At 51.0% G+C, this 24,251-nt stretch overlaps 2 protein-coding genes across 3 annotated transcripts in view; one reads left to right on the top strand and one right to left on the bottom strand.

The window, feature by feature from the left end:
- Positions 1–22,824, bottom strand: part of Dnaaf5 (dynein, axonemal, assembly factor 5) — a 39,163-nt gene extending 16,339 nt beyond the window's left edge. Inside the window, 8 exon segments of one of the 2 annotated variants that reach the window (NM_001134857.1) lie at positions 1,442–1,610; positions 5,204–5,347; positions 9,241–9,453; positions 10,706–10,938; positions 19,435–19,553; positions 20,027–20,151; positions 21,362–21,546; positions 22,220–22,802. In NM_001134857.1, the coding sequence (NP_001128329.1) occupies positions 1,442–1,610; positions 5,204–5,347; positions 9,241–9,453; positions 10,706–10,938; positions 19,435–19,553; positions 20,027–20,151; positions 21,362–21,546; positions 22,220–22,802 (1,771 nt within the window). 2 annotated transcript variants of the gene reach the window in all.
- Prkar1b (protein kinase cAMP-dependent type I regulatory subunit beta) overlaps positions 22,262–24,251 on the top strand; it is a 133,721-nt gene continuing 131,731 nt past the window's right edge. Inside the window, exon 1 of the mRNA XM_087577793.1 lies at positions 22,262–22,520. The gene's annotated coding sequence lies outside the window, so the exon portion shown is untranslated. The remainder of the gene's footprint in view (positions 22,521–24,251) is intronic.

Raw genomic sequence — 24,251 nt, forward strand, 5'->3', positions numbered from 1 at the left:
AAACTTCCAAGGTTTATCCTGAGCTACACAGCAAGCCTGAGGTTAGTCTTGGCTGCATGAGACCTGGTCCTCAAAACAGAACAAGTCCTCCCAGAGAACTGTGCTCCAGTGCAGGTCCAGCTCTTCCCGGAACTGGGGACTGGAAACAGGGAACAGAGCTGCACCTGTAGCTCCTGGCTGGTGACCTGGGGGAGCTCTGTCATTGGTCAGATCAAACAAGTGTGCCCTTCAGCGCTCTGCTGACAGCCAGCGCCTGCTGCAGCGCTGTTAGCCAGTTGACAGGGCCAGGAGGACTGCTGGCCTGAGTGAGGGCTTGAACTTCTGGTCTCACATCTCTAAGTCAAACAGAAAGCCTCGAAGGCCCCGACATGTAGGGTTTGATGCTCACACCTTACCTTCTAGACACCAAGTAGGTCCAGGAGCTTAGGGGCCAGAGGGTGGTGGCAAGTGGTTCCCCGGGGGAGCTGGGCCAATCGGAGAGGAGAGCACACAGCACACTGACTGTAGCAGGACTGGAGGCCACACAGAGCACTCACCAAGACACACCAAAACCACAGCAATGTCCCTATTTGCAGCCAGGGCCCCACTGCTGACCACGCAGGCCAGGAGAGGAAAGGGCACTGGGTCTTGAAGGATGAGGTAGGACCTTTCATGATATGGACTCACAGGGCCTGGAGCAACCTCACCCAGCAAGACAAGTCATGCTTGTTCAAGAAGCGCCCGACTGAATGAGCCCTCTCTTCAGTCCTGTAGGTGCCACCTCTGCCTTCTGAACTGTCCATATTCTAAAACACTGCAGCCAACTATACCTTCCTGCATGGGCACAAAGATGTACCATGCTGGAAGGCTGGGGCACGGGAAGGGGGCTGTGCAGGCCTCTTGTATCTACAGCCTCTCCTTCCCGGAGCTGCGGGCTTAAGGGGGATTTGTGAAGGGTGCTGTACCCCTTGGCATTAAAAATGTTAAAAAACAAAAGAGGGGTTGGGGATTTAGCTCAGTGGTAGAGCAGTTGCCTAGGAAGCGCAAGGCCCTGGGTTCGGTCCCCAGCTCCGAAAAAAAAAAAAAGAACCAAAAAAACAAAAGAAAAGTAAAACCCCTGCTCAGGGTTATAAAGCAACACTTCTTACTTCCACAAAAGGCCTCCGAGGCTGGAGGGGCTGAGTTTCACTGCAAAGCAGACTTATGTCAAGAACACAAGCTGCAGAAGAAGCCATGGCACATCCTATTTTCGAGTCTTACCATGGAAGACATTTCTCCTAGGTTCAGAGGCTTATTCGTGTGACCCCAATATGTGAAAAGACCTGATGTGATGCTATCCTGAGCTATGCAGGACGTCACTCACAGGAACAAGAACTATGTCGGGGTCAAGGCCAGGTCAGGCGGCTGCTGAGGATGCTGCAGCTGGGGCCTGGCTGGGGCAGGTCGGTGCCCCGAGGCTTACCTGCCTGGGTGAGGAGCACAGTGAACTTCAGCAGCTGCACAGAGTGCACCGTCCACTCGCCATGAGAGGCTGTCAGCCGTTCCAGTAGTGCACCCAGATGCTTGCGGTAGAGGTCCTGACTGCTGGGGATATCCTCCACCTCAGCCAGGGTGTCCATGGTCTTCTGAGCCTACAAGAAGATGTACGAAGGCTGGGACCAGACTCATTTGAAATTAAAAATAATCTTTTAGCCAGGGGGTGGCGGCGGCGGCGGCAGCTCACTCATGCCTTTAATCACAGCACTTGGGAGGCTGAGGCAATTGGATCTCTGAGTTCAAGTTCCAGGACAGTCAGGGCTACACAGAGAAACCCTGTCTCAAAAAGCCCTCGTCCAAAAAAAATGTTGTTTTTCTTGAGGAGTTTTTTGAGACAGGATCTTGAATAGTCTGGCTGGCCAAGATGACGGCAAATTCTGAATCTTGCTGCTTCTAACTTGAGTGTGGGAATTATAGGTGTGTGCTCACATGTAGGTAAATGCTGTACCAACTGAGTTACAGCCCCAACCGTGGAGTCCAGTTATTTTTCCCATTTACCTTTACTGATGTTCTTCTCGGGGAAGAGGGTACGCAGGCCTCAGTGCATGTGTCAAATCAGAAGATGGCTTAAAGGAAACAGCTCTCTCCTTCCACCATTTGGATTCCAGGGATCAAACTCAAGTTGTCAGGCTTGGTGGCAAGCAACTTTACAAGATGAGCTACCTCACTGGCCCCATAGAGGCTACCAGTTTTTTTTTCCTTTTCTTTTTTTTTTTGGAGATAGAGTTTCTCACAGTATCCCTGGCTGTCCTGGAACTCACTCTGTAGACCAATCAGAGATCCAACTGCCTCTGTCTTTGGAGTCCCAGGACTAAAGGCGTGCATCCCCAGCACCCAGCTTGGAGTCCACTTTTAAAGCTTACCATTCCTGGCAATTCTCTTGCCATCTGAGGTCTAAGACCTACAGGAAACATCAGCTAAACAGAAACATCTGACCAGGCAGATGTTGACCAGTATTGTAGAACAAGCCCATCAAAGAGCAGGCAGGGGGCTACAGCAGGGATACATCAGGGCTCATGCCCTCCCCACAACACTTTCCGCCTCTGTCAGTGCTGTTTATACAGCAGGAATAACGGACACAAACTCATGCACTCAGCGGTCCAAGAAGCCCAGCTCATTTGTGTGTCTATGAACCCACGCATGTCTGTGCGTGCGTTTCCTGAAAGGTGCTCAGAGGCTATGCTAACAGGGGCTTGAGCACATGTGAACAAGGGGCAGAGTAGTTTTAAAGACAGGGCTGGGGGCAGAGGGGGAGGATTGCTAGTCCTTTGTAAGCGTGAGGCCCTGAATTTAGTCTCAAGAACCCATACCAGAAGCCAGGCATGGTGGTGTATGCCTGTAATCTCAGCAATGGAGAGGCAGAGAGAGAGAGAGTGGGTGTGGTGCTCCTCAGGGCTTGCTGGAAGGCCTGGTCTACTTGGTGAGCCAGTAAAAGACTATCATAAGCAAACAGGGCTGGAGAGATGGCTCAGCAATTAAGAGCACACGTAAGTACACTGTCGCTGTCCTCAGACCCGCCAGAAGAGGGCACTGGACTCCATTACAGTTGTTGTGAGCCACCATGTGGTTACTGGGAATTGAACACAGGACCTCTGGAAGAGCAGTCAGTGCTCTTAACTGCTGAGCCATCTCTCCAGCCCCTGTCTCACAACTCTCACCTCCACAAAATCTGAAGCTCTCCTCCATCTTCTGTAGCTACTGCACTCATGATGCAAATCAAAAATAAAAGATCTTTCAAAAGTAAAATGAAAAGCAAAGAAAGAAAAACTCTGGATGATGTCAGAGGAATGGCATTGGCATTGACACCTCTCTCTCTCTCTCTTTCACACGCACATAGACACACACAGACACACACACAGACACAGACAGACACACACACACATAAAAAAAGGACACATAAAAAAAGAAAACGTTACTATTTGTAGATAGCTCCTGCAGAAAGATCAAGAGTCCAAGTCAGCCTGTGCTACACAGAAAGACCTTGTTTAAAAACAAAACTCCAGCTGGGCATGGTGGTGCATGCCTTTAATCCCAGCACTCAGGAGGCAGGCAGATCTCTATGAGTTTGAGTCCAGCCTGGTCTACAAAGAAAGTTCCAGGACAGCCAGGGAGAAACCCTGTGTCAAACAAACTAACAAACAAACAAACAAACAAACAAACAAACAAACAAACTAACTAACTCAAAAACCCATGGCTGGAGAGATGGCCCAACGGCATGTATAGCTCTCTTGTAGAGGTCCTGAGTTAAGAGTCCCATGTCGTTGGGGATTTAGCTCAGCGGTAGAGCGCTTGCCTAGCAAACGTGAGGCCCTGGGTTCAGTCCCCAGCTCCGGAAAGAAAAAACAAAACAAAACAAAACAAAAAAAAAAAAACAAAGAGTCCCATGTCAGGGGGCTCAGAGCCATCTGTTACTATAGTTCTTGGGGATCCAATGTCTCTGGCCTCTCAGGACACATGTGGTCATGCCTACATACAACACACACTAAAAAAAAAAAAAAAAAAAAACCTAAACAAAGTAAAAGCCCTGAAACAACTGAAGGGAATGGGGCTGGGAATACGTGTCAGAATATAATGCATGACATCATATGAAAGGCCCTGGCCCCACCCCGAGCTACGAACAACATTCCACTCTCTCACACACAACAAAGCCACCACCCAAATCTCTCAAATTGTAAACCGACGGTCACTGAAGGCTGCCTGTACCCTCCTCTGCTTAGCTCTCTTACCCAGACCAGACCTCAAGGTAAAAACTACTTGCTGGCCGCTCTGAAACCAACCACGAAGGTTAGTGGGGGCTGAAGGAAGATCTCATACACTAAGCGGTCTGTGACATTCCCCAGGACAGTGGGCCATTATCTCTGTTTGGCATCCTTCCTGTGTGTGGCCTGCAGGTACAGCCTTGTTAGAACTCAGTCCTATCAGTGACAAGCTGTCTTTGATGACATTTGACACATACCCTCTGCAAAGGTTTCATCACTGAGAAGAATCTGAATTGAGAATGTCCCCAGAGAGGAAAAGGCCCCCTCAGGCAGGGCTCCACATTCTCCTGTAGGCCCAGGTGGGTGGCTGACAGCCCTGCCCTGGGCTCACCCAAGAGCAGTTAGCACCTGGCCCCACATGGTTATTGAGGCTCACAGGGATTATATGCTAAAGAGATCCGTGCGTGCATGCACGTGGAGAACAGAGGTTGATGATGAATGTCTACTTCAGTAACTCTCTAACTTATTTTGTGAGACAGGAGTTTGCCTTCAGAAGTGCAGGGGTAGCCTAGGTTACATAATAAGGCTGTCTCAAAAAACAGAACCACCACACACACACACACACACACACACACACACACACACACACACACACACACAAAGGCAAGAAAATATTAAAGCTTAAATGCAGAGTCAAAGGGACAGAAATAACTCCAAGAGCACACACAGGACAGCCATCAGCCTTTCTACAGCTTTTGGCTGGCTGCACAGGAACATTTTTAAGCACCAAGAGCCTGGAGGGGAGGGCAATGCAGGGTCTGTGTAAGGTCCCAGTATTACACGGTCTTCACTGCTCAGATAAAGGGGTCACTCCCTGGGGCCGCCTTGTGAGAGACTCCTGACCTCTTTCGTCTCTGCGAGTCAAGCCTGCCCTGCACAGCTCTATTTCCTATGAAAGAGACTGTGGCTGCAGGGTGCTGTGCCCTTACCTTCTTCTCAAGACTCACGGCATCTGAGACTGCCATTATTGTCACCAGCACCTCCGAGAGCTGCAGGCTGGCAGCACAGCAGTCTTCCTGACACACAGACAGCAGAGTCTGCACACACAGCAGCAGATGCTCCAGGTAGCTATTCTGGAAGACAGAAGTGGGAGTCAGCATCCTTCCCTGCACGGCCTACAGCAGTCAGTGTGGTGCCCGTGCGTGCAGAGCCGGAGGAGCTGCCACACCCCACCCGGGAAGGCGTGGCAGGCCCTGAGCTGAGCACAGCCCCTGAGAAGGGCACAGCGGGCCAGCAGGGAAGCTACAGAGGGATTAACAATACATATTGTGGGCCAGGAGATGGTGTGGGAAATGCCTTTAATCCCAGTGCTTGAGAGGCAAAGGCAAACTCAGAGGAGTTCAAGGCCAGCCTGATCTCCAAGCGAGTTCCAGGACAGCCAGAGCTGCACAGAAAAACCCTGTCTCAAAACAACAACCAAACCAAAGAATGCACACTGTGAATGTTCGCTCATCTTAAAACTTCAAACTGCCACTCGTATTTATTGTGTGCTCTAAGGAACCTGTGAAACAGACATGGGATAAGAACAAGGACACACGTGGAGAAAAGCACCTGTGGGATTTCTGCCTTCCTGGGTGAGAGCCCAGGTGTGCGGGGCCAGCTCGTTTGGCATTGCCAGTACCTGTTACGGACACTCTGGCTGGCATACCTGCCCCATCCCCCAACTTTCAAGCTTAAGGATTGGGCTTCTCTGATTCCCGTATAACCCTGCCATTCTGATTATGCTGGCCTCTTGGCTCCTGGCCCACTTCCCCTTCCTCAGAAGGCCCAGCTCAGCCTGCTGGGAAATGTTCATCTGGATGCTCACTGTCTCTGCCTCTGCTCTCTTCTATCTACAATAAAACCTCAGCCCTCAGGATGGGGCCTGTCCTCTTTTCCTTTCCCCCATTTTCATTCATAGGCCTGTTATCCCAGGATCAGGGAGGTGCAGGCAGGGGGATGGAGAACTCAAGGCCAAACTCAGTTACCTAGTTAAGGTTCTGCCTGGGCTACATAAAACTGTCAAAACAAACAAACAAACAAACAAACAAACAAACAAACCAAAACAAAACAAAATGAGAACAAAAACATCAAAAACCTCCAACCAACCTCATATTTAACAACTCTGTGACACTCCCATGCTGAAGTGATCCAAAGTCTTGGATCCACTTTAAAATACTAGAGAGGGTGAGGCTAGGGTTCCGCTGGTGGAGTGCGTGTCTAGTCTGCACACAGAAGTACCACAAGCTTTCTAACAGATGTAGATGCTGAAGGCGAAGCTGCTCACTCCTGGCTCCACTTGGCTTCAGGTGCACTTCCTGTGGACCCATGGCTGGGTGGCCAGTGGGACCCTGTGAAGCACTCACCACAGGCTGCAGGGAGGTAGGAACCCCACAGGCTTTCTGCATTCATGTCCTCCATCATCCCTCTCCCCTGTCTGTTCCACAGGCGCCACACGACACAATCAATAGGAATGGCAGTGACAGGCAAGTCATCAACACGCCATAAATAAAAGCACGCATACTCACACACCAGATCGCAGACAAGTGAGTCTACCCACTAAGAAATCTTACCAGCTCTTGGTTTGTTCTTAAAGAGGTTCTTTTGTTTTTGTGACCATAAGAAATCCAACATCCCAAACTACTTAACATGAAGTGGGGAAGCAGTGTGGAGCTGTCAACTTCCAAGTTCAAGGGCCTTGAGCCCACTAAACACCTCTGCCCTTTCTTGCTAATAATTCAGATCTGGGAAGAAGAAAGTAATGTGTTCATTCTGGGTTTCTCTGAAGCCTAGAGTCCCTGGACTGAGGAAGAGAACATGCTAGCACACTGGAGGAGAAGGGCTTCTTGGGTCCTTCTGTGCTCTCAAGCTTTGTCAGGTTGGCTCTTGGCTGAGCAATGGTCAATGCTAACAATCTGTACTGCTCTTGCAGGGCGTCCAAGTTTAGTTTCCAGCATTCTTGTCAAGTAACTCCAGCTCTAGGGGATTCCTCACCCTCTTCTGGACTCCATGGGCACCTGCACCCATGGGCACACAGACATGTACAAAGCAAAATACATCTTAAAAAAAAAAAAATCAGGGGGTTGGGGATTTAGCTCAGTGGTAGAGCGCTTGCCTAGGAAGCGCAAGGCCCTGGGTTTGGTCCCCAGCTCCGAAAAAAAGAACCAAAAAAAAAAAAAAAAAAATCAGCCCCCTTTGCTAGAAGGCTGGACAGTAACTCTCCCTTCAGCTAAGAGCCAGCACAGAGGAGTCTGAGAGGCCAGGAGAGCTACGTTCTCTAGAAGTGACACTTAGAAATCAAGTGGCCGGAGAGATGGCTCAGTGGTTAAGAGCACTGACTGCTCTTCCAGAGGTCCTGAGTTCAATTCCCAGCAACCACATGGTGGCTTACAACCATCTATAACAGATTCTGGTGTATGTGAAGACAGCTACAATGTATTCATATATACTAAATAAATAAAATATTAAAAAAAAATCAAGTGGCCACAATTTCCTTGCTGTAAAATTTGTAAGAGATGTAGAAAAACCTGCTTAAGACTTCAAGCCACACCTTCCAGCGGGGGAATGTTCTGCTAACCAATATGTAAATGGAAATCAAAGTCACTCTCAGAACCAGTCTAGGGGAACACACAGCTGACAGAGCGGCAATTTATCTAGATGAGTTCTGGGAAACATGGACACCCAGTGGTGAGTGTATAAGCACGGTCCTTCCTCATTCCTTCCCAGGACTCCAGCACTATTCAACTTGGGCTCCGTTATTATTTTATTTAAAAATAAAATGCCTTAGTTTCCTTTTCCTCTTTTTCATTAGGGCAGAGCCTCACTATACTGTCCAGGTTGTTCTTGAACCTGTGATCCTCCAACCTCCCAATGCTGGAATTAGAGGTGCAGTGGGTTGACACAGGTTCCTAAGTTTGAATTCTTGGACCCTAGTTGGGACTGTTTGGGAAGGGTTAGGAGGAACGACCTCGTGGGAGGAGGTATGTCACTGGGGGTGGGCTCTGAGGTTTCAAAAGCCCACAGCTTTTCCAGTTAACTTTCTCTCGCTGCCTTGTGCGTGTGGATTAGATGTACGTTCTCAGCTACTGCTCCAGCACCAGGCCTGCCTGTGGCCATGCTTCCTGTCATGATGTCCAGGGATTCTAACCCCCTGAAATCATAAGGCCCCCAATACTTCCTATTATAAACGGCCTTGGTCATGGTGCTTCATCACAGCACTAGACAAGTAACTAAGACACCAGGTGTGTGACACAACAGAAATGGCTGCACAGAACATCAGGGCTGACATCTGTCAGTCAGTGCTCATCTGTCCCGTGTAGCTTTTCCAGAGCTGAGCCATCTGGGTGCACCAAGGCCTAAACAGGTTTGCTGGCCCGTGAGCAGGACCTAGTCCCCCAATAGGAGGACCGGGTTACTGGAGGAGAGGGCATGCTAATGTTGCCCAACATAGCAACCTTCATTTTGCCCTCAGTAGAAACAACCAGAACATATCTCAGTGGTAAAGTCAAGGCAAGGCGGCTCTGGCTCAGTTTAAAGCAAATCTGTCTGCCAGGTCACAGGTGGTTACTTCAAACACAGTATTCAAGTGCTGAGTGACACGGACAAGAATGAGCTCCTGGTCATTCCTGAGGATGTGCTGTTCACACCAATGATGTGGTCTGTAGTCCTTGTCTCCAGGGTAGGACCCAGGACTCCCTCAGACCCATGACCCTACGACCACCCACAGCAGCAAGGCATGCTCCCGGGCGATGGATGCATTCCAAACTGCCATGCCACTGACACTAACAAGAGAAAATCTTAACTTCAATGGCTGGCTGTTGTGGGTGGCCACAGGGCTGAATAGGGGCTGCTGACACCGGCATCTGGGTGTGCTGCTGCCTGTGGGTTAGCCACCATCCGCAGTTACACTCAGAGAGTGGCCAGCAGGCTGCCTCCCCTCTTCAGCGCCAGGATACTCTGATGCCCAGCCTTCCAGTCACCCACTTACATTCTCAGACCCCTGGCAGATGTGCTCCTGGGCCAGCTCTGTGGCTATGACCTTGAGGTGTGGCTGAAGGGCATTGCGGGGACAGCCTCGGATGACAGAAGCAAGGATCAAGAGGCCAGAGGCCGAGGGTGCTTTCTTCAGCATGGCTAAGATCAGTTTCAGAAATACTTCTGGGCTGACGAAGGTGCCAATGAGCTCTGCGGCTCTCACGCACTGCAAGAAAGAAGGGAGATGCAGAGTTCTGGAAACATGGTCACAGCCAGGGCTCCCACGGGTGACTGGGTTTACCCTACAGGGCTTCCCATCTGTCAGAGGGCATGATTTACAGGACCTGTGGGGTTGCATACACCCTCCCTTCTCTCATGGGGGAGACCAAGGCAAATGGGACCCAGGGCTCTGAAGCCGTGTCTGTCTTTCCTGCCTCATTTGACATCAGCAGCCTAAGTGTCTCATTCATACACTCAATGGCTCCGCACCCTAGGTGACTTGACAGTGGCAAGAACAAGGCTGAGATGCAAAACCAGGAAGCCAAATGCAGCATCGCCAGCCCCACAGCCCCTTGCTGCTGTTTCCATTAACAAAAACCCACAGATGCCAAGACACAGAGCTGGGCAGCAGCGAGGTCTGCCAGGAAGGGGGCTAGAGAAGGAGGTGCAAAGATTGTGGTCCCAGCCAGCTCTGCACCTCATCATGGAGCAGACACGGGCAGCACACAGGAAAAGCACAGACACACAGATACAGGAGCCTGCCCATGGCACTTCTCACCGGTTCCTCCCTCTCTTTCATACACCATCTGGGAGATATAAAATCCTTCGTTCTGCCAACCAAACAGAAGTCCACAAGTTTCATGATAATGCTAGGGAGGTAGCTCAGGGAATAGTGTGCCTGCTGCACTACCTGATGACCAGAGTTCAGATCCCCAGCACCCATGTAAAAGGAGGGAAGGGATGACAGCTTCCTGTCATCCCAGTACCCAGGAGACAGACAGAGGGGACCGTGGAGCAAGCCGGCTAGGTAAGACTAGCTGAATCTGTGAGCTTCTGGTTCAGTGACAGACCCTGCAATCAGTGGACAGCAACTGATATCCAATGTTAAATTTGGGCTTCCATAAGCATGAACACAATTGCACCTGTACTCATATAAGCAAGTGCACATACCACATGGTCATGCATATGTAAACATACATGAACGAACTTCCCCACCCCCCCAAGTTTTGTGTGGAAATGGCATAGTGTGCCTGGGCTGGAAAAGCTGGTCTCTTAGGTCAAGTCCAGTGACAGCCTGGTCACTGGAAGAGGAGCACTGTTGCACATGCCCTGTGAACTCAAAGGTGAAACGAGTTTGCCCTGACTGTAGCTGACTACAAAGGGCAGGAGGAGGGGGTCACACCTTTACGTAGCTGATGACTACAGATCTGATGTCTATGGGGTTGAGAGTTTTGTCACTTGCATGGGAGGACACTCACGCTGCTGACCACAGCCTTCTCCTCATCGGTGCACGCCTGATGCAGGGTTCTGAGGACGATCTCCAGGTGCTGTGTGATGTGGTCCTCTGCATGCAGCAGCAGCACCGGCAGCAGCTGCGCTGCCTTCAGCCGGGTCCCCACCACCCAGTCGGTGATATCGTGACAGATGGCAGGAAGCACCTTGGAGAGGTTCCTGAAGACCAGCTCTCGGCAGCCCAGGCCAGGACGGCTCTCTAGAGGGGAGAAAATGGGAACCCACAAAAACAGCTTCAGGGTCTGTGTGGAGAGTGGTTAGTCATACCTACAGTCTGACTGACTTTAAGTTCAGAATGTCAAGACAGAAAGCAGAGTTAGGCTTGGCCGCTTGCAACTGCATTGAGGCAGGAGGATTGCTGCAAGTTTGAGACCAGCTTGAGTTACAGTTCCAGATTATCCTGGGCTGCAGAGCGAGCCCATTTCAAACAAAACAAAACAAAAAACCAACAACCAACTAAAACAAAATACCCAAACCCGCCCCCCCAAAAGGAAAAGAATGAGGGTCATAATCATACTGTAAAGCATTTCTCACCAGGTGGGAGGCACACACTGGAGGCAGAGGCAGGTGGATCTCTGATCAAGGCCAGCCTGGTCTACAGAGTGAGTTCCAGGGTAGCCAGGGCTACACAGAAAAACCCAGTCTCGGGATTGGGGATTTAGCTCAGTGGTAGAGCGCTTGCCTAGCAAGCAGAAGGACCTGGGTTCGGTCCCCAGCTCCGAAAAAAAGAAAAAAGAAAAAAGAAAAAACAAAACAAAACAAAAAAAAAACAAAAACCCAGTCTCAAAAAACAAAACGGTAAGGCTATACTTATGACAATACAAAACCACAGTGGGACACACTTGCAAACGGTCACCACATACCCTGAAGTAACCTTAGCTCTGAGGCTTCCTGCTGCCTGACCCAATGGCCCTGCATTCCATTCCGTTCTAGTGTAACCTCTAGCGTCTTCACTCAGTGAGCCTGTGCACCACAGGCTCTGTGGGAGTCGCTTATGCCATGAACACACCAGTTTCCCCATTCATCTGCGAGCTCAGTCCTGACTTGGGGCTGTTTTAAAGGTGCTGTGCTGAACCCCAGTGCACCTGCCTATCTTTTACAGTGGCGCTAGGTACCACGCGCCTTCCCTGCGCTGACACAGCTGGCCTTCAAGGTAGCCTGGAAGCATCTAGCAGCATCTTTTGGATTCCAATTTCCTTTGCCTAATGCCAATGACATTAAGCATGTTTGCAGATTTGAGCTGCTTGTGTTACCATCCTGAATGATGTTTTTTCAAATACTGTCTTGTCTAAAAGTTTTGAATTGTTTTTCTTATTGAGTGCTGAGAGTTAAAGTAGTAATTACATTCTTGGTCTTTTTACCTTCTTAACACCGTAAACACTCTGTGTGTGTGCATGTGCGTGCGTGCACCAGGGATTGAATCTACCACCTCACACTTGCTAAGCAAACACTCTACTACTGAACTATGCCCAGTCCCACGTGGGTATGCTAGGCGGGTAGTGTACCACTGAGCCACAAGCTCCTCACTGGTGGGTTCTAGTCAAGTTTTACTGCTGAGCCATATCCTGCCCAGTCCCTTACTGGTGAATTCTAGATGAACGCTGTGCCTCTCAGCTACTTCCTCAGCCTCTTTTTGAGGCAGGGTTTCACGAAGTTTCCCTCTGAATGCACTTTATAGCCTAGGACTACACTTAGAATTCTCCTGCCTCAGCCTTCAGGCATTTGCCACTAAACCTGGTTAGCCTGCTTTCATGTCCTGGAGGAGGACGGGACAGTTCAGTCAGTACTGGCTCTTGGTGTGCAGTGGCGAGCACGTAGGCTACACACACTAAGCAGCTCGGCACACGTGCTGTGGCAGGCAGTCCCAGCATCCGGTGGGCATGTGGCCAGAGGCTGCTCTGCAGGACAGCATGGTGATGGATGCTCCCACCACACAGGACACTCACTGGCCCAACTGCTTCCATTTAGCTTCCTGGGAGGATTAAGGATGTTTTTTGAGACAGAGTCTAACTATGCTGCCCTAGCTGGCCTCAAGCTCACAGCAATCCTCCTGCCTTAACTTTTCCAATACTAGTATGGCAAACTCCACCATGGCTAGCCACTTTTACTTTCTTACAATCACTATAACAAGTATCTGTAAATATGACTGTCAGGAACCTGACACGAATTCAGATAAATGCTAAAAAACAGAACAGAGACAAACACTGAGTCCAAAGGCGTGCGTGTTAATTAATGTCCTCAAACACAAGCCGAGCCATCGCTCGGAACCAGGACGAGCTAACCCTCCCACAAGCAGGTACACACTCAGGACCACTTGAAACTGCTGGGTTCTAGCTAGTGATTTCCCAGGCCTATCATCCAGCTGCCTCAGAGGCTGTCAGAAGACCCACAAGGTCAACGCTGTCTAGGCAACTTAGACCCTGTCTAAATATGCATTGGTTGGTACTGCTTGCTTAGCATGCATGAAGCCCTGGCTCCACTTCCAGTATCACATAATGAGGATACAGTGGTTTATGCCTGTAAGCATTTTGAATGTGGAGGCAGGGGGATCAAAAGTCAAAAGCCATTCTCAGCTACAGGCTGTTCGAGGCCACCCTGGGTTATATCTCGTAAAGAAAACCAAAACTGGGGTTGGGGATTTAGCTCAGCGGTAGAGTGTTTGCCTAGCGAGCGCAAGGCCCTGGGTTCGGTCCCCAGCTCCGAAAAAAAGAAAAAGAAAAAAAAAAAAAAAAAAAAAACCAAAACTACAAGTAAAGAGAGGGCAGGTGTATGAGGTCTTAGGTTCAATCCCCGGTATTGTAAACGAATAAACAAAAGCCAAGGCTCAGGAGATGGTTTGGTGGTGAAAAGTCTGAAGATCTGAGTTCCGACCCCATAACCATGTTTAAAAACAGGACAAGGCTGTATATGCTTCTATAATCCAAGCACTCTTGCGGAGAGATGAAAAGCAGAGGGAGGAGTCTCCTTCAGAAGCTCTTGGGCCAATTAGTTCAAGTAATTAACTCAGCTGCAGAAATGGCAGATCCTGCTTCCAAAACAAGGTGGAAGGCTAGAATTCACTCCACGAAGTCAGCTATGACCATTACATGCGTGCCACGCCTTCTGTGTGCTGTATACTCACACATGATCAGTAAATCAGTTTTAAACTGTTTATTGTGTGAGTACATGCCACAGCACATATGTTAAGGTCAGAGGACAACTTGTGGGAGTCAGTTCTCCCCACCATGTGGGCCCTAGGGATGAACTCAGGCAGCAGGCACCTTTTCCTACTGAAGTACCTTGCTAGCCCAAATAAGTAAAATATGAAAAACACAAAGATAATTCTCACACCTTACCTCCCTACCTACAAGTAATGATTAACCCTTCTACACATCTCTGAAGATATTTACAGTGGCAAACACCTTGTGATAGCTATTCCTGGTTGTCAGCTTGACTACATCTAGAATGAGCTACAATCCAGAAATGGAGGGCTGTGATCCACATCTTGAGGTTGGAAGACACAGGCTTCTGACTTGGAATTTGATATGGGATGACACATGCTTTTGATTTAGATTTTGAGGCATAGTGGCCATGAAAAGCTTAGGCCCAAGCAAGGCAGTACACACCTTTAATCCCAGGAGACCAAGTGAAAGGCCAGTTTAGGACAAACAAGTTCCACATCCAGGCACAGTGGTTCACAGCGTTAATCTGGGCCGTACTTTCTGCTGGGGGCCTACATAAGGATATTGGAAGAAGGAAGACTCACCTTCTTCTGCCTGCACTTACTTGCCAGCCCATCTGCTGGAACCTACTTCTTCAGGATTCTAGCTTACGCAGAAGCCCAGCTGAAACACCTAGCCTCGTGGGACCAAGCAACTACTAGGTCCTTGGACTTCCCATCCACAGCTGCCCACTGTTGGGTTAGTTGGACTGCATACTATAGGTCATTGCAATACAGTCTCTTTAATATAGAGAGACGTTCCATAAATGCTGTGACTCTAGAGAACCCTGACTGATACACTGTTTGAATGCAGAAGGTCCCCTCATCAACACCCCCAAATGTCAGGACCCAACTCTGTCCTGGCTGATAGCATTACTTAGGCCACTGTTTCCTGTGTACCCATGTTTCTTATTTGGGGTGGGGTGGGGTGAGGGGACTGCTCTGTAATAGGCTTCTTTCACTTGGCAGGATTCATTCAAGCTGTGACACATGTCCGTGCTTGGTTGAGGAATGTCCTCTCTTGCCATCTCACCTGTATACCTGGTCACTCCCAAATGGGCTCCCATGGGCTGGCTTTCCTCTGGAGCTCGCACAGAGAGTGTTGCTAGGGAGACAGTTTCATTCCTGCCTGGTGTCTGCCTTGGGGTGGGTGGTAATAAGCTCCATGCCTGCCTCCCTAAGAAACCTCCACTGCTTTACCTGTCCTTGCGCTGGCTTTCTGCCAGCCACGCCTGTTTCAGTCTAAATCCCCTCCCAGATTTCATTATTTACCGGCTGGTTTACAGACAGGCTAGGTCAGTGGTCCTCATCTGTCTAGCAGTCTATTATTAGCACAGGTAAGCAGGGAGGGAGACCTTAGGGTCCAAGTCTCACTTCCTCAAGTCCGAGTCCAGAAGTGTCTATACATTTCTTTGACATGATAACGACAACATGGTGGCAGACAAAAAGGCAGAAAAAGAGCTTAAGTAGGCCATGTCTACAAGAGCCCGTAGAGATGTGAGAGACAATAGAGCCTTCAGTAGAGCAGCTATGGACATCTGCAAAGCCAGACACCATGGCAACAGGCAGCCATCCACATAGCTGCCAAAAACCAATGGAAAAGGTGAGGCCATGTCAGGTCCACTGATGCAAAGGGGATTCCACCTGGAGGGATTGGGGAGGAAGAAAGATTAAAGCTGGCGCAGAGGTCAAAGTTCACAGTTTTGGAGGGTCAGAGATGCTGGGGTTCTGGAAGCAGGGTATCCGACTTCTGTGGAATGGTTCCCTTCCTCTCCTGGCATCTCACTCTTGTCTATAAGGCCTGCTCTGTACCCTAAGACAGAATGACCTGCCCTTGAGAAGAGGAAAAAGCTTCCGCGGTGCCAGCCAGCTGTTCCTCTCTCTTCCACTCTTATGTGAGTTTGTGTCCTGAATACCCTTATGGAATGTTGGCAGGGCAGACAGATAAATGGGCACAGTGATACACATTCAAATGGAACTCTACTCATCCCCACACCAGCTTTTGTGCTTTGTTTTTACAAAAAAGAAAGAAAAAACGGCCCTGTGCACTGCTGTGCCTGCAGCACTCGAGCATGACCAGCAAACAATTCCAGGAGAAAGGCGTTTCAAAGGAAAGCTGCTGCCGCCACCACCACTAAGAGACTTGGAACGTGCTGTCACCAGAGCTGGGAAAATGGCGGTGCGCAGGAACTTGAGGATGCTTTATTCAGTAGGAACTGATTTGGAGGCAATGAACTGCAGCCTTCCTGGCTGCCCAACTCAGCACTTCCTTATAAAATGGCGACGCGAGGTCACAAGGCGCACTTGGCTCGGTAGGTACAGGCTCTGCCATGCAAGCCAGGTGACCTGAGTTCAATCCCCAGGGCTCTCGTGAAGGTGGAAGGAGAGAACAACTCCACAAAGTCACAAAGTTGGCTTCTGACCTCCTGTGCTACAGCGCACAGGTGTCCACCCCAAGACGTCCACAGCCACAAAAAGGAGTAAGGTCCTTGCTCCTTTAGGTGCTGGAGAGAGGGCTCAGTGGTTAAGAGTGTTTGCTGCTCTTGCAGAGGACCTGAGTTTGGTTCCCAGCAGCCATGCTGAGGAGCTTAAAACTGCCTGTAGCTCCAGCTCCAGATGATGGCGCTCCCTTCTGGACTCTATGGGCAGTGCACTTATATACACAGATCCACACAGTTCCCCAACTGAGGAACTAAAAAGAAAGGAGGGAGGGGGCTGGAGAGATGGCTCAGTGGTTAGGAGCACTGACTGCTCTTCCAGAGGTCCTGAGTTCAATCCCCAGCAACCACATGGTGGGAATTACAACCATCTGTAATGGGATCTGATGCCCTCTTCTGGTGTGTCTGAAGACAGGGACAGTGTACTCACATAAATAAAATAAATAATTCTTTAGATAAATAAAAAATAAAAATAAGGAGCTGGAGAGACTGCTCAGCAGTAAGAGCACTCACTGCTTTTCTGGAGGACCAGATGTGGGACTTAGCACTCACATTAGGCGGCGCACGACCGTGGCCTTCACAGGCACCAAGCATGCACACGGTTCAGATACATTCATGCAGGCCAAGCACTCATACATATACAATAAAAATAAATCTTTGAGAAAATAAAGTCTTACATTTGTCTAGGCGTGTTGACATTACTACTGTTCAGTCCCAGGCAAGGGAAAACCTGAACTTGATTAAACTGACCCCAGTGCTAGCTCAGTGTGTGGTCACTGGCCACTGTGAGTGTTGTGTGTGTGGTCACTGGCCACTGTGAGTGTTGTGTGTGTGGTCACTGGCCACTGTGAGTGTTGTGTGTGTGGTCACTGGCCACTGTGAGTGCTGGGTGGCTCAGCTGTGGTCAGGCAGTTCATGCTAGCAGACTGAAGTCCCCCTTCCGAGGCAGAAGAAAGGACATAACATCTTCACCACTCATCGGAGCTCCTTTGTCCCTGAACACTGTTTCAGTTGCCTCTTGGAGCGGAGGCAAATCAAGCCCATGTTTACCTAAGAAGCACTGAGGGTCACTGCTAGGAGCAATCTGGGGGCTAAGGTTTGACAAGAAGATGCACTGAGCCGAGCAGAGACGTCTGGCCACAGACAGCACAACTTGACACCCAGAAAGCAGAGTGGCCACAACCAGGAAAGTAACGGGTGATCCAGTGATGGGCCTACCCCCTCTCAGTGTCAGACATGTTTTTTGACCAAGTTCACAAACCCACAGCTCTAGCGGGCAGTTTTAGGGATGGAAGGCGTATTTGTACACAGCCCCTTAGTACACAGGTACCAGGACGGTATGCAGAGGCCAGGCCCAGCGGTGGGAGGGGAAACGGCAAGGATGACTAAGGTGAGGGTCTGAGTACAGGTGGTAAGATCTGATGGCCCAAAGGATGCAAAGTCACGAGAACCTGAGCTTACAATTCTAGCACTGAAGAAACTTCAGGGGCCAATGACCAAATTCATCAACACCAGTGCTGAGCTGCTGGCTACTGGGACTCAAACTCTAAATCTACCCCGCTCAGCTGAAGAATGCGCTCTGAGCAGTCTGGAACCAGAACCACTGAGATGCCTGGCACGACTGCCAGAAACAAGCCTTTGCCCATAACCTAGATCCAAAGAAAGACTTCCAGAGTTTGAGCATGGGAAGCCGGTCAGTGCAGACAAAGAGCTGACGAGTCCGTCCCCACCCCCCACCCCCAAGTCCCTACACTCAAGCCCTCACCTAGCACAAGCGTGATATCTATGTAAGACAGTCACTGCCTCCCACACTCTCCTTGCCTGTGGCAGCAAGATCTGTTACAGATGAGGTAGGGACTTCCTTGCACTTCAAGGCCAGTCTTCCCTGTGGACACTGCTACACTGCCTGTCAACTGTGTGGCATGACCTTGGCTGGACAACAAGGGCAGAGCTGCTCAGCTGCTGCACAAAAACCAAGGGATTGGGATGTAGCTCAGTGGCAGACACTTGGCATTACACATGTGAGGCCCAGAGCTTGAAACTGATTCTCTCCCACACGAAAAAGATAAACACAAACAGCTTACACAACTCAGTTCTACATCTGGAAAACTGTGCTCTCAACCTAACTTATCAAATTGGAACAGACCCAGCTTTCAACTGCTACTGGTACCTTTCTCAGAACTGACGTGGTTTCCTTCTGCCAGCTTCTATGGACAGGGAGGAAGCTCAGGAGCAGAGACTTTGACGTAGGGGGAGCTAATAAGAGGCCTGGAGTCAGTAACTCAGCAGAACAGAATTTAGTAGCAGCCTTAGTGTCACTGCTATGTCCACAGACCACCAGATTTCTTCTGATCCTTCCTCTGGGGCTATAAAGAAGCCACCCAGGAGCTGGCGAGGGTGGGATGGGGAGGGACAGTGCTTTTCACTGATTACATTTCTGTTCTTGCCAGGATGTAATCCTGGTTGGTTTTTGAGAGATAAGCTTGCCTGAAAAGAAGAGTAGGTCTCAACGCCCATGAGGCCAGCAGCTGGGTTGTGGGCCAAGACCCTCCTCACAGCTGAGCTTGCTAGACAGGAACAAACATGGGCTTGAGTTATGACCATGTGAGGACAAGCAGATGCCCACCGAAGACCCTGCCTCAAGTGCAGAATATACATGGAAAGTCAAATGCCATGTATCCCTGACCTGCAGGCTTAGCTGGCTCTAGGGAAAGGATGGAGCCTGCCAAGGTGCCCCTCTTGAAACTCTCAGTATTGCTGCAAAGGCCTGGCCAGCTATAGGTTCCTGCACATGCTCAGAAGGAAACTGTGGACAGCTGACAGAACATCTGGATGCTCCTGGAAGTTCTCCCCTTCTTTAAAATCGGGCCCAGAGGTGGGAAAAGATCAGGTTCTAAGAGTCAGAGGGCAGAGGCTGGCAGCACCTGGGCCTGCATGCCCAGGAACCTAGCAACCACTGGGCTCAGCAGCACCTCAGGCACCAGTGCCTTCTTCAGGGCCAAGAACAAATGCCCCTCATGGACGTCCCATCTGCTGTGCCCCCAGCAGTACCACTCACCGTGCTCAGGGTAGTTAGGAGGAGGAGGTGAAGCAAAGTCCAGCTTGTCCTTTAGATCTGCCTCATTTTCCTCCTGCCACTGCAGCCCGACCTTCTCCCAGAGGCTGGTGGCTGTCTGTCTGCAACACAGCAGGACAGGAGTGGCAGTGAGGTCTGGGTGCCAGGAGATCCCTTCCATGAAGGCCCTGACCACATCAGCCTCAGGGAAACACCTGCTGGGCTGGGGAGAAGGGTTAGGCCACAGGCATCACTTGGCAGAAGTGGCCTTCTGACCAGCTGACTACAGGGTGACAATACCAGCAGGGCCCAACTGAAATATTAAAAAGGCTCAACAGGTCTTAAGGACTGGAGACAGTTTATATGACACAGGACCACACCACACACAGGGTCTTAAAGACTGGAGACAGTTCATATGACACAGGACCACACCACACACAGGGTAAGGGGATGGGGCAGATTCTTTGGACAATTCTGGAGCAAAGAACTGCCACTGTAGTGACTGGCAACTAGGGAGAAGCTCTTGTTCCAAGTCAGCATGATCCCAGGGGGCTAGGCGACACCGCCCCGTGCACCTGCCCGGGGAGATGCTTACCGGACCTCAGGCATTTCGTCACTGAAGCTGCTGAGTAACAGTGGGGTGAGTTTGTGAAAGAAGGAGTATCGGTCACGGAGATTGAGCAGCCATCCCCCCACCACCGAGGTCACTGCCTGCCGGACCTGATGCAGGAGAGTAGAGAAGAAGCAGCTTCACTCACCAATCCCTGGGAAAGGTGGCTCAGAGTCCTGCTGTGAGGATGTTAGTCCTGAAACAGGGCTGGGCACAGCCCCATCCCTCTGACAAATGAGAGAACCACGGCTGATCCAAAACTTCATGATACCCACTAGCTCTGTCCTGGATTCACTGTCCCCCTAGCAATCAATATATTGTGTTTGTAGTCTTCTTTGTCACCATGATACCTGGGTGTTTCCTGGGTTGTAGTAATGACAGAAGCCACCTCATATGCCACATGACACAACTCCATGAGAATTCGACAGCAAGCGAATGTGGGACAGAAACAACAGCCCTCGCCAGGGTTTGAGTAGAGGTGTGAATGAGGAACTACTGCTTACTGGTTAGGGTTTCTGTTTGGGACAGATGATCACTGGGGTGCTGGCGACAAGTTTGACAGCACTGTGGCTGTAATTCACTATGCTGTGTGTGGGGTACAGGGGATGGAATATGGTACCTCCTGCATGCTGAGCAAGTGCCCTACCTCTGAGACTAGAAACTCAATCAAGTTTCTGAGCAGGGTGAATGGGTGAATCATATGCATGTGAATTATGTGATAGAGAGGGATACAAATAAACAAGATATAAACAAGATAAGAGCTGTGCTGGGAGCCTACAGCAGGACACAGGCAGGATCCATTGCACAACCCACCTGCACAAGTGACACGACCCGGAGTGGAGGCTGACAGTCATCACTGCCACCTGCACACATCTTGTTACTGTGTGGGAGTCTGATGGTTGATAGGAATGGCCGTGAGGTGGCAGTTTTCAGTTTTTCTGCCCCTCCTTCCTACCCAACCAGGATCATGTGTCCCCCTTCACCTATTTTCTCCCTTGGGGACAGATCCTGCCTACTCTACCACCAGACCTTTCTTTGTAGGAGACATTACCATAGGCCACACCAACCTAAGATCTGAGACATGCCTGTTATCTGGGTTCTCCCTTCTTAAAGTCAGTGCTCTGCCTACATTTGGAGGGCTCCTGTCTGCCAGCCCCCTCAGAGGCTTCCAAACCCACCAGCAAGGATTACCCCACCACTCGACCTCCACCCTGTCCTTTCTCTGCAAGGTCCCAAGCATTAGCCTTGTACTGAAATTCGGATGAGCACACGAAGACACATCTACTAATCAAGTACGTGGTTGCAGAAAAATCCTATTACCTGAGGGACATCATCGAAGAGTCTTTGAGCAAAGTGGGAAAGAACATCATCCACCGAATTCCCATTGCCAAACTGGATTACAGTGCCTGTGGCTTCGATGACAGCTACCCGGACCTTCCAGTGCTGGTGGGAGATGGTCTGCATCAGGGGGCCTATGAGGGACTCCGACTGCATGTGGAAGTGCTCTGTGGGATAGGGTGACTGCTGGTTATGAGAAACGGCTGCGGGGGGGGGGGGCGGGGTGTTGGCTGTTCTGCGGCTACCACCAAACCTTCCTCTGGACTCATAAACTAGCCTCTGCTAGCCTCAACTCCCACCTTTCCTCTTAGTGGTGCTGGGAACTGCGTATGCTCCAGGCATCCCGGGGGACATGCACCCATATTTCACAAGGTTGGCTCCCTCCCGGGAGGACTTTCCAGGTGACTATCAGCACTAAGCGGAGCCTCTTATTTTTCCAAACTCTGGCATAGAAGGGAAAGCTCTGATCAAGCCGAGCTGTTAGAATGGTAGAAATAAACGAAAGGGAGATGGACAGAGGCAGCCTCCCTTCACGCAGGAAGTTAGTGGTCTGAGTCAGAGACACAGAAGACACTGGAGTAGAGAAACCTAAGTTCACAATCTTGAGTTGTCCTTTTCCACAGGAGTTCCATAACCTTTGCATAAAATGATCATGAAATGGGTATGGCACAGGTCTGCGATTGTAGCAGAAGCATCGTTAGGGTTGATGCCAGCCCGGGCTACACCGTGAGATCTTGCCTCGTGCCCCCTCCCATCTGAAATCACCATACGAAGGAACCAGCCCACTTTAGTTAAGTTTCTGGAAATCTAGGTACCTAGGGAAGGGGATCTGACACTTACCCGGAATGGCACGCGCCAGAGCGGCTGCGCACTCGCAACCCTCCCGGCGCACCGCGGCGAAGGGGTCGAGCAGCGCACCCCGCAACGCGCGCACCGCGTCGTCCAGGTGGGGCGCGAGCGCGGCGCCGCCCAGGTCCACGGCCAGGTGAAGCAGTTGCACGAGGGCAAGACGCAGCTCTTCGCAGGGTTCAGGCGGTGGCCGCGTGGATTCTGGTCGGGCAAGGCGTGCGGTGAGCGCGGGCAACAGGCGCGGCAGAGCATCGCGGGGCCGCGCGGCACGGCGAAGGCCTAAGTCCAGCAGGTGAGCAGCCAGCGCGCGGCAGCCCTCGGCTGGGTCGGTCAGAAGTCGCAGCAGGCGAGGCAGCAGCAGACGAGCCCATGGGCCCTGGAAGGCAGCGGAATCCGTTCCGGGCCGCACCGCCTCTTCCAGTGCGTGCTCCAGAGCTTCCAGCGCGCGCCGCCGCCCCAGCTTACTTTCGGTCTCCAGTCCCGGTAACAGACGACCTAGCGCGCGGGTCAGTTCCGCTGCTTCATCCGCCTCGGCGAAGCCCGCGGCCACCTCCGCCTCCGCCGGCGCCGCCATCTTGAACGCGTTGCTTGTCTCCAAGGGAACCGGCGCTAGTACGATGGTCGTAGCACGCTTTACGGCAAGACTTCCGGCTGACTCGGTTGCTCGAGGCAGCGTGTGCGCGTCTTAGGAGTGGTGCTGGGGGAGGGGTAGGGAGTAAGGGGTAAAGGGCGGGACCAGGGGAAGTGGGCGGACAAAGGGCTTAGAGGGCGGAGTAGCGGGCAGGGGGACGAGAGAGGGGGCGAAGAGAAAGTGTTATTGGCTGAGTCTAGGAGTCGAGGGTGGGGCGAGAACCTCGAGGGCGAGGCAGGAGGCAGCAAGCTCCTCAAGGGCCTTGGGTAGTGGGCGGTACGAGGGGGTGGTAGGCGGGACACAGGCCTCTTGGGTAGAGGCTTAGTGTGAAGAGTGGGGAATAACGTGTAATGGGAGGGAAAAGAACCAAATGGGCGGGGCGTGGACTTTGGGAGCGTTGCAGGAGGTGGCAGGCGGAGCGTTGTCTTTTGTAGGCAGGGCGAAGAATAAGGGATTACGGGAAGGGGGCGGGGCAAGGGGTAGTGGATTTGGTAGGGGGTAGGTGGGCGGGACATGAGCCGCGCAGCTGGCGGACAAGGTTCAGTAGGTGGGGTACAGGTTCAGTAGGTGGGGTACAGGTTTGGGGAAGGAACATAAAGCTCAAGGGAAGGGGTGGGGGGGGTCTGAGTAGGGTGAAACTTGAGGAATGAGGGGCCTGAGACAAGTACTGATAGGTGGGACGCAGGCCTTGGGGCGTGGCAAATGGCTGGGGGCGGGGTCAAGGGTGGGGCTGGCCAGTTCCTGAGTCTGGAACTTGGCCAGAGTGGCTCTCCTCCTGCTTGCTTGCACCTTCAGGTTCCTTTCCTCAGGGACAGCTTAAATGAGATTCTTTCGAATAGGTGATCCTTACTCAGAGGTCATGGAGAAGGCAGGTGCGGATATGCCACACGGGTCCTACCTCAGTTTAGACATGCATTATCCTCGATGGCTGGAAGTGTTTTAGAGGGACAGAGATGGTATTGCCAGTGGTCAGGGCCCCTGCTGGGCACTTCCTAGTCCTGGTGCTGAGCCTGACTCAGTGCTTCATGACTTTTCCAGGAAGCAGAATAGGGTGTGGGTGCTTCCAGACCTGGGCATCCAGACACATCACATCTGAGAACAGGCCTGTGATGTTAGGAGTTGGGTTTTATGACAAATTTGACCCTTTTGTTCTTGACATTAGTTTTGTGGAAAATTGGTGTTCCACAGGTGACCTCTAGGAGTTTTGAGTGTGGCGGGGAAGCTCTAGGGAACCATGTTAAATGGCTCAGGATAACAAAAGAGTTGTAAAGAGAGGTGATTGGCTGAGCAAAGGCCTGGCATTAATGGTGTCTGGGACTGTGCCTCCAAAGTCATAGGCTTAAAGTCTTAAGCCTGGTACATCGGAGTGTGATTGTTTGGAGACAGGACCTT

This window comes from Rattus norvegicus, chromosome 12 (genome assembly GCF_021556685.1).
Source record: "Rattus norvegicus strain SHRSP/BbbUtx chromosome 12, alternate assembly SHRSP_T2T, whole genome shotgun sequence".
NCBI classification, from domain to species: Eukaryota; Metazoa; Chordata; class Mammalia; order Rodentia; family Muridae; genus Rattus; species Rattus norvegicus.